At 37.1% G+C, this 20292-nt stretch overlaps 2 protein-coding genes and 1 long non-coding RNA gene across 3 annotated transcripts; 1 reads left to right on the plus strand and 2 right to left on the minus strand.

Annotated features, from left to right (window-relative positions):
* Nucleotides 1–6544: 6544 nt before the first annotated feature.
* On the minus strand, nt 6545–7822 carry LOC113296005 (F-box protein At3g07870-like). Its single transcript, XM_026544333.1, has one exon. It carries the CDS (start codon nt 7820–7822, stop codon nt 6545–6547), a length of 1278 nt encoding a protein of 425 aa, XP_026400118.1.
* Nucleotides 7823–12222: 4400 nt separating this feature from the next.
* On the minus strand, nt 12223–13621 carry LOC113296006 (PH, RCC1 and FYVE domains-containing protein 1-like). Its single transcript, XM_026544335.1, has 4 exons — nt 13617–13621; nt 13185–13497; nt 12968–13093; nt 12223–12312 (listed from the first exon to the last, which is right to left on the minus strand). Exons 1-4 carry the CDS (start codon nt 13619–13621, stop codon nt 12223–12225), a joined length of 534 nt encoding a protein of 177 aa, XP_026400120.1.
* A 54-nt stretch (nt 13622–13675) lies between these two features.
* On the plus strand, nt 13676–17709 carry LOC113293393. Its single transcript, XR_003332275.1, has 6 exons — nt 13676–14372; nt 14527–14624; nt 15569–15745; nt 16565–16664; nt 17248–17309; nt 17394–17709. It is a non-coding gene; the product is annotated as an uncharacterized LOC113293393 (long non-coding RNA).
* Nucleotides 17710–20292: the final 2583 nt, after the last annotated feature.

Genomic DNA, 20292 nt, shown 5'->3' on the forward strand with positions numbered 1-20292 from the left:
GAACACACCCACTAAAAAAGTGCATGCCGCCTCTGCCATCTCCTTCGTAGAGGCATCGTTTTTGGGCTCCGGATCCTCTATTACAAAATCTCCCTGTTCCGCTGTTCCACCCAGTCTCCAATCGACATGTGTCTAAATTTTTAACTTACAAAACTTACGGTTTTGCAAAATATATTGTTGACTAAATTACAGACTAAATTAAAGATTTACTGAAGAGGAAAAAATTGAAACAACTTAGATTTCCCTTATATCATTTTCTACCCCTAGCATATTCCCTGGTACCACATTCATCTATTGATAGAATGATAATTTTATTTTATTTTTTGGAATATGGATACAAATCATTCCAACAAAAGATGAAGCATGGACTTCGTCTGCTTCACTTCTATATGAGCTCAAGGATTATCCCTTTACAGGAGCTTAAGGTTACAACTGATCGATAGTTTTTTTTTTAATGCAAGGTTTTTTTGTTTTGTCATTTTGTTTGTTTGAGCGTTCTCTTATCTGTCACAACCACAATATGTAGCAATGGTGATAACAGTCATATATAACGTGAGCCTAACAAACGACTACTATACCGAATTATGATTACGTCAGACAAAAGCTCAAATCATGCAAAGGGTGGACTTTTCCAGGCTCAAACACAATTACCAAACATAAATGTCTAGAAGATTGCTCACTTATTAAAAATCATATCATATCTGAGTTTGTTTCTTGGGATGTTAATATCATATAACGCCGATGTTATAATACATTAGTTTCTGCAGTCTGCTCTCTATAGTTGGTTTCCTCTTCAGTTTCAAATTCCATCCCGATTATTGGAACTTGTTCCTTACGAATTTTAGAGTGAACTAGATTGAGATGGTCAATAAAATTTACAGGACTAGTCATTTCATCATAGGTTTTCTCTTGTGTAGGAAACTTTAGATTTATACTGTTGTCAAAATCCAATCTACGACCTATGTGTGATCCAATTTCACATATACATCTTCATAGATTGTTTATAAAAAATTAAAAGGAAAAAACTGAGATTAGGTAACATTTATATAATTCTGTAGAGATTGTCTTCAAGAATATACAAACCAAATGTATTTAACCGGATTCCAAAAATTAATTATACTTTTCATTTACAAATGATGAATATAATTCTATACAAGCAAAGAATTATACAAAAAGATTATAGGCAAGAAATGTTACCTGCTGATGCTCCATGAACAGAAACAAAAAATAAATAATTGATGGGCTACAAAAAATACGATAATATTAGGGAGTATGTTAGTGGTAGAAAAATTATATAAGGAAAATCTACATTGTTTCCTTTTTTTTTCTCTTCAGAAAATCGTTAAATTAGTCGACAATATATTTTGCAAAACCGAAAGTTTTGTTAGTTAAAAACATAGAAACGTGTCGAATGGAGATTGGGTGAAATAGAAGAATATGGATTTTTGGGAATAGACCATCCAGAGCCTCTTTTGTGTCCACTACACTACTTGTAAATTGTAATGCACTTCAGCTTCTTATAGAAAGTCTTTTATCTTGACTTTCCTCCTGCAACAATTCCTATTTGATCAATGCAAAATTAATATAAAACCAACATAAACTCTTTATATTTATCCTAGAAGCTTCAAAATTAATTTTCAAGCAGTCCAGCTAGAAATGGATTCTTGAATAATATTGTGTTACTGGGATCCCTAACAGTCTCATCTTTAGAAAGTATGCTAACTCCCTAAAATATAGGTAAGAAAAATGCTAAGTTTTACAACACTGAATGCTAATTAAACTAGAAAAAAAACGTAAAGGTGCACGAAAAAAGCAAAAATGACAAAGAAACACATTATGGGGGTGAAATAGAATCAATAGATAACAACCACCAATCCTCTAACTGAAGGAAAAAAAATATAAACATCCAAAATATGGCATCCATCAAATGAGTGATATGCTGAACCCATCAAAAGATTAAAAAAGACCGTGACATCCTTAGAGAAGCTCAGACATGGAACCTTTACACAGTCACACATGTAGACGGCAGTCAGAACTGAACTGTTAACTATTATACCACAAATACACAAACGAAAACGTAAACTTTCAACCCATGACCCTTACATGAAATTTTTAACAAAATCTGTCTACGAATGATATTCTCTGGACTGCTTAAAAAACAATTTTGAATTTTCTGTTGGTTTTATGATTAAACTTGTATGGAGATTTGAAGTAATTTTGTTAAATGGAGGTGAAGGCTCTTTGATACTCTCTACCTCTTCTACTTAATTCTATTTCATTAAATTACTCCTAGTAGCTCACAAAAAATTTGAAACTTGTCTTTGGAAAGTGCCTTGATGAATATGTCTTCCAATTGGTCTTCCGTCTTGCAATACTTGAGTTTTATCTCACCATATTCAACCGCTTCTCGAATAAAGTGATACCTGAGTTTGATGTGCCTTGCTCTATAATGCTCAATCGAATTTTCGGACGTAGAAATTGCCAATTTGTTGTCACAAAAAATTTCGGTACACCTTTCTTGTTTCTCTTGGATGTCTTCCATGATTCTTCTTAGCCATGCAACAAGAGATTTAGCTATTGATGCCGAAATGTACTCCACTTCTATAGTGGATAGAGCTACGGTTGGTTGCTTCTTCGATGCCCAAGAAAATATACACTAACCAAGAGAAAAAGCATACCCCGATGTACTCGTCATGTCATCAATACATCCTCCCAAGTCGCTATCACAATATCCAACTAATTTGACATCCAAGTTTCTTGAATACATGATTTCAAAATTCATTGTTTCTTGTATGTACCTCAACAACCTCTTTGTCGCGCCAAGGTGTAGATGACTAGGTGAACTGATGAACCTTGAAAACATGATTGAAGCAAACATGATGTCGGGTCTTGTATGTTTAAGGTACAATAAGATTCCAATGAGACCTCTATAGTAAGTCTCATCAACTTTTCTCTCACCATCATCTTTCTTGAGTTTCTCATTCACTACAAGTGGTGTTGATGTGGGATTACAACCAAGCATACCAAATTTATTCAATACCTTTTGGGCAAACATGCTTTGAGAAATGAACACTCCATATTTATTTTGATGAACTTCAATACCAAGGAAGTACTTAAGCAAACCCATGTCACTCATCTCATATTTCATCATCTCTCTTGAATTTATCAATCATATGAGCATCATTACCCATAAAAATAAGATCATCAGCATATAAAGCAACGATGAATAGATGTACCTTTTGTTTCCACATATAGTGTAGGCTCACTTTTGCTTTTGTTAAAGTTTTGCCTTTTGAAGAAACTCAAGTAATACCTTAGAGGCACAAATCTCGAGTCCCAAGTTAGGGACTTCTAATGGGGATACTTGACGATCATTTGAACCATCACTACCCCCAAACTTAGGGTAATCACTACTCTCCATAAGACCTTTAACTATGGCTTGAATTTACGGGTCTATAGAGTATTTAAAATATCCGAGAGCTTCTTCTAGTTCTAAAGTATGGTCATCTATCTGACCTAAGATAATTGTCTCATCAAATTCATATCGAGAATCACCAAATAAAGTTTCATCCCAATTATCCAGAACTAGATCCCGAACTAAAGGGTTAATCATATTCACTTCCTACAAATCATCAGATTGTTGTCTGGTAACATTAAAAATACATTTAGTTCAGTGGTCATATTACCAAAGGATATGTTCATAAGTCCGGTCCTACAGATGATGACAGCGTTAGGTGTGGCTAAGAATGAGCGACCTAAAATCACTAGTATTTGTGCACTAGAGTCCTGAACAGGCTGAGTATCTATAACAACGAAATCCACTAGATAAATAAATTTATCAATCTCAATCGGAACATCCTCTACCACACCACGAGGTATTTCAAAATATCGCAACAATCAATGAAAATATTTTCTTTTACTCTCTATGCAGGATACATGAATTTGTTTCCTTTTTTACGTGAAATCTTCCTTTTCTTTCATCCTTCACTTTGCCACCTAATGCTTACACATTCTTACTCGTTGAAAAGTCATTAAAGATTGAGTCAGGACTTCTATGAATACAGGCCAAGCGTATAGAAACACGGGAAGGAGAGAAGAAAAACCGAGTCTCTGTTTCTTCAAATACCCAACTATCTGCTCAAATTTATTTGAATCAAACTCATATACCAGGCCTGTTTAGTCAACTAGAGTTCACCTGTACCCAACCCAGGGATTGTATCTGTCCAAAAATCGAAACCTAATTTTGTTCTTTATTTCTCGCAAAAAACCAGCATTCACATGTTGAAGGGTGTCCCTTATTGATTGTGGTGCCCCTTATCCGAATTATGGGTGCCTTTAGTAATTCCCCAGGATGCCTTTAACAACTTTTCGAGCCGAGTTTTTCCAAAATGTTTATTGGCCAAAAATACCTATACGCACAAAAAACACCATCATAAGTACAAAAGTGAGCCCTAACAATATATAGAATCGAGACAAATCGGACAAAAAAATGTGTCCATCGGAACAAATGCAGTGATTAGAATGAGGCGGAGAGAGGTATCCCGCATGAGAAAATGGGTCAAATTCCCAAAAAAAAACATAAAGTGTGGTTGTAAAAGACAAGTAAAATTATGGTTGGGTAAAGTGGACACTATATCTCACAGACACGTATACCCTTCACCTCTTTTTTTTTTCTTTTTATTCATTTCTCTCTCTAGTTTACTTTTTTTTCTTTACAATTTAAAATTAATCACGAAAAAATTCACAACTTATGAAATATAAGTCGGATTTTAATGAAACTTATAATTTTGGAAAGGGTATGAGAAGATCTACTAAACAAGGCCCATTGTTGATACTAAATTCGAAAGAAAAAAATTCAATTTTTTTTTGCTGCGATGAGACTGGTTGCATTCTGACTTAAACTAAGATATTATAAATTATTCAAAAAATAGGTAGGATGAAACTGGATGCATCCTGAATAAAATGAGAAAAAAGATATTATTCAAAAATTGCTAGGGTGAAACCGGTATCATCCTCCTTTAGGTTTCCATAAATTTGTTTTTATTCATATTTAACTGGTATGAAACTAGTTTCATCCTGTTTTATATTCAGTTGAAATTCGTATTCATCTATGTTAAAGCTAAAATGAAGCTGGTTTCATCCGGGTTTAATTTGTGATGTGCATGGTTCCATCAATGTTTATACAAGGATAAAATTGGTTTCATCAAGGTTTAAACTAGGATAAATTTCAAGGTTTAGTATACAATGTACATGATTTTATAAAAAAAAACTTGATTGATGAGTTTGAAAAGTCATGTATTCGAGTATGGACATATTTTGATTCTATTAAATTGTGTCAATCCCATTGAATATCATCTGCACCTCAGTAACTTAATTAACTTACTAATTGAGTATGAAATTTTCGGATCGTACTTAATTCGATGTCGCGAACTACACGTTTAACGGATTTCTATCCTAATTTTTCACCTCAAAAGAAAACCCCGAACAGCTACCAACTCTTCTTTTACTTTATTCAAATAATATTACACACTATTTTATTTTTTCCAAGTACAATCATTACTGTAGTATTGTGGCTAACATGCATTAGTTAGTTAGCATCTATCAACTAATTGAGCCGTCCTATATTCATGGATCGTACAAGTCTACGAGCACTGTAGGGTACTAACCAGTAGACCGGTGAATGCAATAGAAATATAGAACACGTTAGTTAAATTCTAATAAATATATGGAGAGGGCGCTTTAGTCCGCTGTTATAAATTTTTTTGGATAAAATAACCAAATAGAATATTAAAACAGTATCTTTTAAATCCTAGAATATTAGAAAAGTATCTTTTTTACATGTCTATTTGACACACGAAAAATAATATACGGAAAATGGGTCATTTGTCCAAAAAATTTTAAAACATGGTTCAAATGGACGAGTAAAAAATTAGTATGGGTGAAATGGACAAAAAAATATTAGCAAGGATGAAACTGGATTCATCCTGGCTTAAACTTAAAGAATAGCAAGGATGAAAATGGATGCATCCTCATGTAAATTAAAAATAAGAAAAAGTATTTGAAAATGGGTAGGATGAAACTGGTTACATCCTGGCTATTTTTATATTTTTGTCCATTTGAACAGTATCTTTTTAATTTTTGTCCATTTAAACAGTATCAAAATGTACAAGTCTTTTTCACCAAGGAATTATTAATTTTGGTCTTTTTAACCAATTTTGTGAATAATATATGGGTTATTTAGTCAATTTTAAATCCAAACAGACTGTTTTAGGGAAAAGAACTTTCTATGTGCAGTTTTAACATCTATCTTAATTTATTTCGTTATTACTTATCTTCCTTCCATCCCAACAATATTGATATGGCTGAGTTGGTCCAATCCTCCCACTGTCAAAGACTTTATTTTGTTTTCTATTCTTTTGTTATTTACTTTTTGTAATGCTAATAAAGACGTGTATAAAATATAAATCAATAAATCCTAAGATAAAAACCATTAGGTATGTAGATTCATTTGATAAGAAAGAAAAAGCCAGACAAGAGATCAAATTTATACATCAATATTTTCTAGTGGTATAACTGAATCTGCAGCATCCAAAGAGACAAGACTTTGAGTATGAATTGTTGTTGGGAATCTATCTCTTTCAAATCCCTTCTTTTCAAACAGCTTCCAAGTTCCTGAACTTACATTGTAAATATATGGTTCTCTTGTACCCAACCAGTGATATGCTATGAATTCTCCTTTCATCTTGATGTATTCAAATTCAGTGAAGTACGAGTAGAAATACCACTTGTGCTCGTGATAGGGACTAATCACTGAGTGTTTCGTATCCCAACGTTTGGTATTGTTGTTAAACACCCATATGACAACTTCAGTTCTTGACGAAGGATCGAATAGGCTCAATTCGCCTTCCAAATCGAAAAGAAACTCATTTCCTGGGTATCTTCTTTGCGTTGGAGTATAATTACATGGCACAGCAGCTTCCATGGTACTAAACTCCTCGGTTTCAATATTGAATGATAATATTGAGTCTGATAGGCTAGGGCGAACATAGTTGTTCCACGAGCCATACGCTAAATAATCCACCATCCAGTAAATCATCCCGTTGATAAATACAGGCGGTCTTTTTGTACTTGGAGGGTAAGAGCATCTACCAACACTTCTTCTATGCTTAGTTCTTAAATTAAGAATCTGAAAGTCGAATTTTCGTGCAGCAAAGCGACATAAAACCACTTTGTACTCCTTTTTACATGGATGGAAGTAAAATCCACAGACAGATAAAAGACGACTTGGCGAAGTGACGGTTACTTGTTCTTTTGTGATCGGGTTCCAAATACAGAATTGCCATAAATGCCATGCTTGGCTTGTGAATAAAAGAAACCCATCATATGAACCCCAGAGATCAGTTGGGCGTTCCTCGCCATATGAACTAAGATCGAATCTTGTAGCCTCAACGTACTCAGCTTTATCATCAAAAAGAAAAAGCTCTATGCAATTGTCAATGGGTTGCGAACGAGATTGCACAACAATGGTTGGAATAGCTCGGGCTTGGTCTAGGTGTGCGCGCATAAAGTACGGATCCGTGGTTAAATCATATAACAAGTCAGTTGATCTAGTATGGTGCCTCAACTGGAAGATGCACTTTGCGGGAAGTCTAAGGAGTATGTTGGTGATGATATGAAAAGGAAGATCAGGGATAGGATGTCCCTCGTGAACAGATTCATTGTCAACTTTTGATAACTTGGCTTTATTATTATTTCTCAGAAATAAAACAAGACACTTTCCCCGTAGAATTGGAGCCCAAGCGATGCATGGATGTTTACCCATTGATCAGATAATTCTGAAAAAGGAGAAGAATTAATTAAGATGATGAAAGAGGGGTTTTTAAGATTCTATACGATTACTCGTTTATGTGAACTTAAGTACCCATTCAGGGAACACGATTAATATTTATACGTAGGCTATAGCCGAGTTATAGAAACCAAACCAGGAACAAGAATAGTAGGCTACGACATCTTAAGACTTGGGACTTTTATGGAAGTCCGAATTAGAACCGTATTAGGACCTTTTTTTTCCAAAAATTTGAGGAAAAAATATATAAACTCCACAAATCTAGTTCTATATTTGAAGTCAATGATAGTTTTTAGTTATGTTTCATAAACAGAAACAGAAGTCAATGATAGTTTTTAGTTATGTTTCATAAACAGAAACAGAGATAGAAATAGAGATTATAACAAATTCTCGTTCTTATCCGTTTGATGATATTCTCCATTTTGGTGGGCTTTGGACAGGTACCGCTAGCAGGTACTATAAGTGGGCCGGTTACTAGAAGACTACTAGATCTAGGACGAGAGTTTGAATCACAACGTGTGCGAATTGTGGCCAGGAGTTTTGAAATCTTGCGATGAAAGAATGATTTTAGGACGTCCCATTCTACAATTCAAGATTTTGTAAATCTCTGATTTTGCTAACTGTTTTTTGAGTTGTTATGAAGGAATAAACTCTGAACTGTGACTGCTCTGTGTTCTTTGTGTGCGATTGGTTAGTTATGTTATGCATCTTATCTGTGTTGGAATGTTTTGCTTGTATTTGTAACGAGCTATAGTTCAAGTAAGAAACTGTACCTTGCTGCAACATTTTTCAGCAGTAGAGATGAATCAAATGAAAATGACAAAAATTGTTTACCTACCTAATTTTTTGGGGTTAAAAATTAATCTCGAGCTGGGCAAGCTGACTAATCTCATATCCTGACACCGTATATCTTCTTCTAGTCGTACACGTATTTTCTTTAAAGCGGTTGATTCCTGTTATAGAAGCTAGGCTCCAGGAGGTGGCGCAGGCTCTTTTTCCTCGTCACCTGTTTCCTTGTCAGAAGTTGGCGCTGCCTCTTCTTCATCACCGGTGGCATTGGCAGAAGTTTTGTTGCTTCTTCTTCTTCTTAGCAGTTGTTTCTCAGTCAAAGGCTTGTCGACCACTTCCTCCTCGGCATTTGTTGCATTTGCAGAAGGATCTTCTTCCTCGGTAGTTTTTCTCTGCCTGCTGCAGGTGTCCCTGGCTCTTCTTCCTCATTTGTAGCATTTGCAGAGGGCTCTTCTTCTTTGGTAGTTTTCCTGTCTGCAGAAGGTGTCCCTGGCTCTTCTTCCTGTGCCGTTTTTGCATTGGCAGAAGGCGTCCTGGCTCTTCTTCTTCTCTCCGCTTTTTTCCTCAGCAGCTTTGTGTTTACTGAATGCCTCGCCAAATCTTCTTGCTCAGCAGTTTTCCCATTGCTAGAGGATCCAATTTGAGTGATGTCACCCCCAAGATTCTTGTACTTCATAAACACTCTATGACTGTTCTCCTTCCACCACTCTGCTGCTTGTTGCCCATCAAATTTTCTTTTACTGCAGAAATGTTGAATATTTGTTAAAAATACCTAGAGCAATAAAAGTACTCGTATAAAACTGGACACATTATTTTATAGCTAAATTGATGCAGTAATTTATAAATTACTATGAATGTGCTATATGGTGGAATAGGGATCATAATGTGAGAAATAGAACAAGCAAACCCATCATAGTCTTCATAAAAACCACAAACCTAATTAAGTTATCTAGGGTGGAACACACTCTGAGCAGAAAAATATCTAAATCTGACACGTCTGAAAATTTTGGTGCCGTTTAGTAGTTGAACTAGAGTTATGTAGACACCAGATTCAAATTGTTCTGTCACTTCCACTCCTGTATTAGCAGATGAAATCCTAGGTGTTGTAACTGTCGGACGGTAATCAATCCGTGATATTATTATTCCATAAACTCATATAAATAGAGTTTCAGTATTACAGGAATCTCTGTATTCTCCCAGAATATTATGGTAAGTAAATATCTCTAAATATATCTAAATATATTGTCTATTACACCCCCTTAGTCGTAACGGGAGAAGAGCACACGTTAAGACTGGAACGGAAACGAACAATCAATACTCGTGGAAGGCCTTTGGTGAAGATATCTGCATATTGACTGTCAGACGGGATGTGCAAAACATGAATGTCACCGATACGTACACGCTCACGTACAAAATGAATATCAATCTCCACATGTTTAGTGCGTTGGTGCTGGACAGGATCCCTGGACATGTAAATCGCACTAACGTTATCACAGTAGACAATAGTGGCACGTCGTAACAGAATGTGAAGCTCGAGAAGTAAATTGCGTAGCCAAGTAGTCTCAGCAACAACATTAGCAACTCCCCTCTATTCGGCCTCCGCACTAGAACGAGATACAGTAGCTTGTCGTTTGGAAGACCAAGAAATCAGGTTGTCTCCAAGAAAGATGCAGTAGCCAGATGTCGACCGACGAGAATCCGGACAACCCGCGCAGTCAGCATCAGAGTATGCAGTCAAGCCAGTGATAGTGGAAGCGGAGAGAAATAAGCCGTGATCAAGAGTGCCTTGAAGATACCTGAGAAGGCGCTTAAGAGCTTGCATGTGTGCCTCCCTGGGGTCATGCATAAATAAACAAACCTGCTGCACGGCATATGAAATGTCGGGGCGGGTGAAGGTCAGGTATTGAAGAGCCCCGGCCAGACTTTTGTATAATGTCGGATCCTCGAGTGCAGGGCCAGATGTAGTACTGAGCTTCGGTTGTGTATCAACAGGAGTGGTGACTGGGTTGCAGTTCGTCATCGATGCACGAGCGATAATATCCTGTGCATATGAGGACTGTGATAGAAATAATCCTGAATCTGAACGAGTCACAGTAATACCCAGAAATTGATGTACGTACCAAAAGCAGTCATGGCAAATTCACGTTTCATCAACCCAATGAAACGTTCTAGAAGTGCATCAGTAGAAGCGGTTAAGACAATATCATCCACATATAGTAATAAGTATGCAGTGTCCGAACCAGAGTGATAGACAAAAAGTGACGGATCACAAACACTTCCACGAAAACCGCAACCAATAATAAGTTGTGCAAACCGTTGAAACCATGCTCGAGGGGCCTGTTTAAGGCCATAAAGATACCTACGGAGGCGGCAAACATAATCGGGATGAGCGGAATCAACAAAACCCGGTGGTTGATGCATATATACTGTTTCATCCAGGTCACCGTGAAGAAAGGCATTTTTGACGTCTAGTTGACGAATGCCCCAAGAACGAGATGTTGCGATGCTGAGCACAGTGCGTATAGTCGCTGGTTTAACAACTGGACTAAACGTCTCAAAACAATCAACTCCAACCTGTTGAGATTATCCATTGGCCACTAGACGAGCCTTGTAACGGTGCTAGGTGCCGTCAGCGTGAAACTTGTGACGAAAAAGCCACATTGACCGAATGATAGGAGCATTCCTGGGGCGAGGAACAAGATCCCAAGTACCGGTCGTTTTCATAGCATTGTATTCGTTATGCATGGCAGGATTCTAGTTTGGGTCCCTAAGTGCATGAAGATGAGAACGGGGAAGAGGGGAAATGGTAATTGTGGATTGGACATGAAGATTGAGTTTGTGGATGGAGCGGAAGATGCCCCGGGAGGCCCTAGTGGTTGGGCGAGATGTCGCTGGAAGCTGTGGGCTGGAAGGTGTGGATGGATGTAGTGGGATGGAAGATGCAGGCACGGAGATGTGCTGCACGGAGATGGGCTGAGTCTGGGAGGTAGTTGGAGTGTCGAGGGAGATGGGCTGGACGGAGATGGGTTGATCTGGGGAGGTGGTTGAAGCGTCGAGGGAAGTGGGCTGTGAATTGGAAATGAGCTGAGAAGAGATGGGATGAGTTGAAGTGGGTGGAGTAGAAATGGGCTGAGAGGGATAAGTTAGCCTGCGGCGTGGAGGAGCGTACAAGGTCGAGTGAGATGGGCCTTGTTCAGGAGGTGGAGCGGAAGCGAGCGTGGGTACAGGCTCAACAGGAGGAGAAGTCGCAGGTGGTGGATAGGTGAAAGAATCTAGAAATGAGTAGAGAGGATGGATTTGTGGGTTGTGAGTAGGGGAAGAGCCTAGACAAGGGGAAAGAGAAAAGGGGAATACGTTTTCAGTATTACAGGAAATCTCGTATTCTCCTAGAATATTATGGTAACTAAATATCTATAAATATATTGTCTATTAGTAACACCATTCTCATTGCCTTGATGAGGTATGATGGCAGATGTAGATGGTCTAGAAGATCCGTTGGCCAAAGGAGGCTTGTCCATATGTTGTTGGTCAGCCCCTGAACTTCTAAACCGGAAGGAAGATGTTTCTGATGTGTCCATTCCATTAGTTTATAGCAAAGCTTCCACTTGACTATGCATGGCTCTTAATGTTTCACTGTCATACACATCCGCAGGTAACGTTTCTGTCATCGCCTTCAACTGAACAACATTTAGAACAAATAACAGTCTGATTAGAACGAGTTGATAAATTGCTGAAATATAAGGATGCGGGTGAAGGGAGAACAAGCCTTTAATTTAAATCATCATCACATCATTGTTCACTTTATATTCATTTTGTGATCTAAAAATAACTACGATATTATAATAATTGACAAGAGAAGGGTGGTGTGCTAATATCATATCACACATAGCCGGTTGTGCATTCTATAGAGTTTAAGTAGCAAAAACTGATTAGAACTAACTTTTAAATAAGGCTTGATTATTTCAAGATGAAAGACCTTTTAAATTATTCTCCAAAGACTGTACCTTTCCTTGTTTTCCAGGAAGTTAAGTTAGTGAAGTTACAGAAATCAAGCATCCGAGAGGTGTCACGGCGGGTACATATTTATGCGATAATGTATCATTCCTCCTAGTATCAAGTGGCTCAACTTGCTAACCCAAAAATCACAAGTCTATAAAAATAAGGGCTTAGGGTAATGTACCATTACTTTTAGTTTTATGAACTTTCAGGCTCACACTTTAGAGCCATTCAATTTACAGATCATATGTGAACTAATTCGGATATTCATTCTGAACGCTTATTTTTTTCTTCTTCTTATTTTGCACCATTATAAGTTGGGATGGACGAGATTACCTGGGCAGCGGTAGCCTTGGTTACTTCCATCGCTTGTATACATTTGGACGATTCTTCCTCTGCTCTTATTTGTGATTTCTGTAGCTCTACCTCTTGAGTGTCACACTTCTGTTTCAAACTCTTAACCTATATTAAATACAATCACATATAAACCAATTTATGGTCAGGAGGTTGACATGTTAAAATATCAAGAGAAAAAAAAAAGTCTGACACTTACCTGGTTTTGCAACCTCATGACTTCTTGGTTCAAAAGCTCATTTGTTTTCTTGAGGCTATCAATAATACTCTTAGAAAATACAGGAGTCGCAGAGCGTGGAGGACTTGGCTTTCGCGCATATGGTGAAGCCGGTCTAGAAGGTACTGCAGCCTGAGGCTGAGGAGGTGCAGAGGTAGCAACTGGATTTAAAGCCTGTTGAATTGCGGTCAATGAACTTGGAAAAGCAATATCTTTAAGTTGGGAGAGAGACGAAATTTGGGAACCTCCTGTTGTAGAAAAAGGATCAAATCTCGCTCCACCTTGCTTAAATGACCTGACATCAGGGTGCTTCAGTGCTTAAAGACTAAATTAAAGATTTACTGAAGAGGAAAAAAATGAAACAACTTAGATTTCCCTTATATCATTTTCTACCCCTAGCATATTCCCTGGTACCACATTCATCTATTGATAGAATGATAATTTTATTTTATTTTTTGGAATATGGATACACATCATTCCAACAAAAGATGAAGCATGGACTTCGTCTGCTTCACTTCTATGTGAGCTCAAGGATTATTCCTTTACAGGAGCTTAAGGTTACAACTGATCGATAGTTTTTTTTTTAATGCAAGGTTTTTTTGTTTTGTCATTTTGTTTGTTTGAGCGTTCTCTTAGGTTTTCATTTCATCATAGGTTTTCTCTTGTGTAGGAAACTCTAGATTTATACTGTTGTCAAAATCCAATCTACGACCTATGTGTGATCCAATTTCACAACGTGAGCCATCACAATGTCAAATATTGACTACATTTCATCTCTCTCAAATGCCTACTTTTTCTTCCTCGTTTGTAATCAAACAATCTACTGTGATTACTCCTTCTACTAACGTGAGCCATCACAATGTCAATTTCTTTAATCCACACCACAACCTTTTAATGGTTCTTCCACTAGACTCTTTGCTGCTCCAAAAAAGAAAACGGAAGAGATTATAAGTGCTGTTAAGGAAGAGCGTAAACCATTACAAGAAGATGAAGAAGAAGTTGAAGAGGATATACCATGGATTCAAGAGAAAGTTCAGTGACTCAAGCTTTACCTAGTCCTAGAGTTGGTCAAAGTAAATTACCATGGCTTCTTTAAGGATTACGCTTTTTACTGCGTTTGTTAAGACTGTTTCAGAAGTTTAATTCGTCTTAAGAGAATGACGAAAATTGGTAATATTCTCTTTCCTTTCTCTGTCTGATTTTTGGTTTTGTAGAGAAATTGGGATTTCTAGGGATTTTATTGTTGTTGATTGATGACTTGTTTTTGGATTTTTTTTTTTATATAATTCGGTCATAAATTAGTGAGAATTTTTATTTTATGCAGGTGAATAAGAATGCTAGTTACTCATATCAATAGATGAGTTGTTTCAGAAGGGAAGAGATGCAGTGGAATCAGCCAGTCGTAAGGAGCCTATGCAAAAGGTTAGATATAAACATTCTACAGGAATTTGAAGTTGTTGGTTTTGCTTGTAATAGGGCATTGTTATTATAGTTGAATATTATAAAGCTGATCGTTTGCTGGTAAATAATGTAAGTGAATTAGAAACAGTGTAACACACGATAGTATCAAGTTAGGTTTAATAGTCAGTTGTTAAGCCTTTATCATTGAACTTTGGAAATTAGTGTAAAGTAAACTGGTTCGTAAATTGGGTCTGTAGGCATGTAGTCATGTGAGGAAATTTTGGAAGAGGAGTGCACAAATGATTTTACTGAGCTTGAATGGTTGGATCAAGCTTTGATCATGATATACTTGACCTTAAGCGTGTGACTTTCAAATCTATGACGGGAGGTACATATCTGGAATTGAGAATTAAGATGTGCAATTACTAATCATCATGAAATCTAGAGTACATAGGGATTACATACGGTATACACCATGGGTCAAAAAACTGTTTCCGTGGGTAGATTCTTGTCTTAGTTGTCTAATCTATCTGTTAACAGTACTCACATGTTACATGATGGGTTTCCCCCCTGCATCATTACAGCGCATTTTGCGTACTTCTTATGATGGTTCAATTTATCAGTTATTTTGCATCAGTTTACGTGATTGTTGATTTCTACAAAATGAAACGAGTCCTTAACTCATGTTACAATGAGTGTGATCACCATTAGAGGTGGTTCCTAGTACAGATTTTTTGAAAAATTTAATCTGATTGGAGCATTTCCCTCACTTTAGACTATCATAGGAAGTATGCAAGATTTCCAATAAATTCAGTTGACAGTGGATGTTATTAGATTACACAACACTTTTACCTATTTTCTGGTCCCTATCGCATGCCATCCACTTTAAGCATTAAGCTATTCTGGATTCTTTGTTTTAACTCCATTTCATATGCGTCTTTATTCATTGGCTACTCTACATCCAGACAGGTTTTGGAATGGAGGAAATCTTGAGGAAGTATATCGGCATGCAATGAATGAAAAGCCCTTCAATCCGGATATGGTAGCTAATCTAATCCAACTCAGAAAATCTTCAATGCTGAATGACAGTGAGGTTGCTGAAATTCTAAATGAGATTTCAAGACGATTTGTACGGGATAAAGGTATGTAACTAGTCTGATCCGCTAATGTAATTCTAATTTAGAATTTCCATTTTCCCCTTTACTTCTCTGGAAGGGTAAATCATCGGAGATGCACAAAAGTTGTTAGTTTGTTGGTACTATGTGATACGCTCATAGTACGTCGCCGCAAACATGTCGGCGGGTCTCATCAAGCAAATTCTTCATTGGAACATTACCCAGCCCAATTGACTGCCTGATGCAAGAGATCAGCTCTACCATATTTTGTTGCCTTAAGTTCATAGTAGATTATTTCTTCCAATTGTTGTTTGGCAATTCCAGTCTTTCGGGTCCCTTTGATTGTATTCACTCTAAGATTAAACTCGATATAGCAGGTGTAGTTAAGAGTATAAAAATGACAAGCTGCCAGTGTCACTGCAATTATTTAGGAAGCATCAGCTATTTGGTCTAATGTGGAAGGCAGGAACTTCCGGACAAATGCTTAAGACAATAAGAACTTTCTATACAAAAGCACAAACTGAATAGAGAGACTCTTCAAAATCTGTAATAGGAGATATGTAAGCCGACTTGGGCTTAAAACGACTTTTGCGCAGTGGGTAGTTGAGTAAAGTTGGAACTTGGAAATAAGAAGTCTTGTTTTGTTCGGTGTCTCTTATAGGTTTAAGACATTTTTGCGATTTACTTTGAATAGAAAATCTTGTATCAAATGATGCCTCTTAATTTTTCAGATGAAGTGCATGATCCAAAATAAGCAAAGACAAATGATGATAAGTGATTGATCTGGTGATCTACTGTAATTGCTCCTCAGATGTGACAGCTAACAACTTTACTATGCCTTTTCAGGTCCTGTTGTCATGGATATTTCAGGATACTAAGAGAAGGGTTTCAAGAGAAAATTTGCTGCGCAGGCCCTTTTCGGGAAGATTTTTTTTATCTATCCGAGGTAAATCAATGGACGCTCAATTTAATCGTATTATATGTATGCAAAAATATCAATTTGCTTGGTCCTGTTCTTTTCCGCATTGTTTTCAAGTATTTGGTTAATATCATTATCACGTAATTCATTTTTTGCTGCTATAATAGTATAATGGAAAAGATTGAATGGGACTGACCAGCAGTTGAATGAAGCTATATTATTGAAAGAAATAGTAGGCCTAATTCTCATCTAGGCACCCGACTTGCTAAGTTGCATGGTGATATCGTGTAGATACAGAAGCTATGCCGGTCCTGAATAACTTAGCATATTTGGGTGACCAGCCTACATGCCCAACTGTTCCGGGTATAGATAGATTGCATCTCATGTGCCACAGGACACGTGAGTGAGTTTACCAGATGACTCTGTTTTCCCCACCAAAAGGAGATTGAAACGAAGGATTTGGCTCGAGTCCTAACCTCTTTCATTTTCTTGTTTGGAACCCCTGGTTTATTATTTTCAATTTTGAGTTTTAGTGAATTCTAACTATTGGTGAAATGTGCGATTTTGGCATGTTTAATTGATTTATCCTTTTGTTGTGTTTACAAACCAGCTACCAGAGTTCGGTTCGAGGGAAAGCTCCTTGATCATAAAGGACATATTTGGCGCTACAGAGTAGGCCTCATTGAATGAATTAAGTCTTTTACATTGTGGCCTCTTCTGTCTTTTCTGATTGCATGTCGTTTATGCATTATCCAGTGAAGATGCAATTACTCTGCGGGCGCATACTCTGTCTGAGGCTGGGGATGTGGAGTCACTACATAGGATGCTTGGAAATTCGAATCCTCAAGAACCCAATGAAGGATTAATGCCTAAGATACCTCAAATATTCAAATGCAGGGACATGAGTCGTAGAACAGTGTTAGGTTTAGCTTGATGTTCCTTTAGCAAACCGTCAGCAACATCATCTTCAATTACTTTTGGTTGTATATACTGATAAGATTTTGGTAAGTCTCTTTCCCCTTACCCAATACTCAGTTACATATGCATTTTTGCCGAACAATCAGTGACTATTACCGAGAGATTTAATAGTAGAAAGAGAGAAAGATGTAGGCAAGCCATGGGATATGGGGAAATTTTGCAGTAGATTTGCAAATTTAATCAAGTAAGCTGATGTTTTTATTTTTCTTCTTTTTAAGTTTTCTTCCAATGAATGGCAAACCTATAGCAATTAGCATCTCAGTTTCAGGACTAGGAGTTGCACCACCGCATCATTGACATGGCTGTTTTCCTGATGTTAGTTGTGAATTGAATGTCCGGACCAACGAAATAGAACCCTGACACTTGTTTTCTTCTTATTATTACGTGTCAAACCTGAAATCCTAGCCACGAAACCCTCATATTGGTTAAACACATTCAATTCGTTCGGAATCTTTGTTTCCAGATTCAACTGAATCAGTTCCCCCTTTTTTTTATATATGCTCCAATACTTTTCAAACCAGTGTGGGTTAATGCGCATGATAGATTGGCCAAAAAATGTTGCAAATCATGAAAAAAGTGTTGGAAAAAACTTAACACTAATAATTGATAGTTTTCTCTCTTAACAACTTTCAACTATCAGCGAGATTGAAACTCTGAATAATTCATTGCTCAAAAAGTAACTTTACGCTGAATGGTTCAGCGTTTTGGAGAATATTCTAGGTGGACGCCGAATGAAAACGCATCTAAGTTTACAAACAAAAATTAATTAAATTATATCCTCCCACTCATCCGTCACTTCACACCTCTCACTAGACTAACTAGTCCCTCAATGTGTCTCACATGCATCACAATCGAGTAAATAAATTTAAATTAAATTATGTCATCTATCCTCACACTAGACTAATACCTATACTTATATCCTCTCACTAGACCCTCTCTTCTCACCATTAAATTCACTCACTTTCCGTGATTTAATCAACTACTGTATGAGTGTCTGTCGCTTTCTTTTTCTCTCTCTAGTCGTACAAGTGCTGTTTAGTGCATGAGATACTAATATAAAGATTATTACGACACACTTTCCATTTTAGTGTTTTAGGAAAAAGTGAAAAAAAAACGCTGAATTTAAACGTTTCGCTGCTAGATTCATCTTCTCATAGGATTTAAGAGTTTGCGCATGCTGACGTGAATGGCCAATTTAACAGTTATATATCTAGTCGATAAGACTTAGCCTAACACAACTTTTTTTGATTCATTCAATGAGCGAGACCACTTAACAAAATCCGTTAAAACGAATAAGCCAACTTTTGCAGAAGTACTGCCACTAAGAATGAACCAAAACAACTGTACTGTTCCTACTCAGTTATCTAAATTCCAGCGCCACTACCCAAGCCCAATCACCCGAGTATTAGAATCTCCCTCAAACAAAGCAATTGATTGAAACCGATTATAGCACGGTATTGAGTCTCTTTAAAAATGATTTTTCAGGGATTATGGTTTTTTTGAGGGGACCATGATTTTATTAGGCCACCTTTCTTATAGTGACAAGGGATGTCCTAAAACAATGAAATGACTAACATATCCTTAACCTAATTTAATTTAAAACCAACCTAATAACCACCTATATATATATAACCACCACCTCCTCCCACCATCACCGCCTATTACCACCACCACCAGCTACGATTATCACCACCACCAACCGCCCACCACCGCCGATTACCACCACCACCACCTCCGATTATCACCACCACCAACCACCGATTACCACCACCACCTCTTCCCACCACCACCACCACCGCCTGTTTAAGAAATGTAACAACATCAATGCAATCAAAATTAAGTTCGGTTACATAATAATTTTATCGAGTATAAAAGACGCCAGCCGCAACCTGATTCTGCCATGGGACCACTCCGGAGGTATTTTCCAACAAACCCTTCGCTTTAATTTGATTTTGATTGCTTCAATCGAATAGAAATCATCAAAATATGGTTTTAATAGGAGTTACAGAGCCATGTTCGGTTAGGTCGATTTTCCAAAAAACCCTAGTTTACTAACCGAACTTCTTGAAAATGAAGAACACGAAGAACAGTTCGGTTCTATTGGATTTAAAACTAAGTCACCGAACTCTCTGTTCGGTTGTTTCGCAAAAAAATTTAAAATTACAAAGTAACCGAACTCCACCCTTAGAACCGAAAAAAAAAAAAAAATCCAGTCTAACCGAACTGTGTTGTTGTGGCCACTATGTTGAGTTCCAAAATAACCGAACTTAGCCAATAAAGTGCGGTTTGTTCGCAAAAAATTTTAAAACTATAAAGTAACCGAACTTAGCCAATAGACGCTGGAACTTCACATTTTTTTTGTTTGTTAAGTTCGCTAACTTCACAATTTTATCGCAGAAACCGAACTCAGAGTTCGGTAGGTTAGCTATTAGGTTCAAGTTTGCGAAAGAACCGAACTTTGTAAACTTATATACTCTTATATTACGTAAAATTCGGTTAGATCAAAAGTGCATGCAGTTTGCGAACCAACCGAACTTTGTACACCAAAGTTCGGTTAGTTGAGAACCAACCGAACATAACGCTGTAACTCCTAGAAATTATTAGAGAGTTCGGTAACCTGCGTATTTGGAACAAGTAACCGAACTACACTTTCAGATGAGTTCGGTTACTTGTTCAT

This window comes from Papaver somniferum, chromosome 7, assembly GCF_003573695.1.
Source record: "Papaver somniferum cultivar HN1 chromosome 7, ASM357369v1, whole genome shotgun sequence".
Classification (NCBI taxonomy): domain Eukaryota; kingdom Viridiplantae; phylum Streptophyta; class Magnoliopsida; order Ranunculales; family Papaveraceae; genus Papaver; species Papaver somniferum.

Coding starts and splice junctions, on each gene's coding strand:
- LOC113296005 (XM_026544333.1), bottom strand. CDS start 7,822: ATGGGTAAACATCCATGCATCGCTTGGGCTCCAATTCTACGGGGAAAG.
- LOC113296006 (XM_026544335.1), bottom strand. Junction 13,094..13,184: donor TCATGAGGTTGCAAAACCAG/GTAAGTGTCAGA, acceptor TATTTAATATAG/GTTAAGAGTTTGAAACAGAA. Junction 12,313..12,967: donor CCAAGGCTACCGCTGCCCAG/GTAATCTCGTCC, acceptor AATGTTGTTCAG/TTGAAGGCGATGACAGAAAC.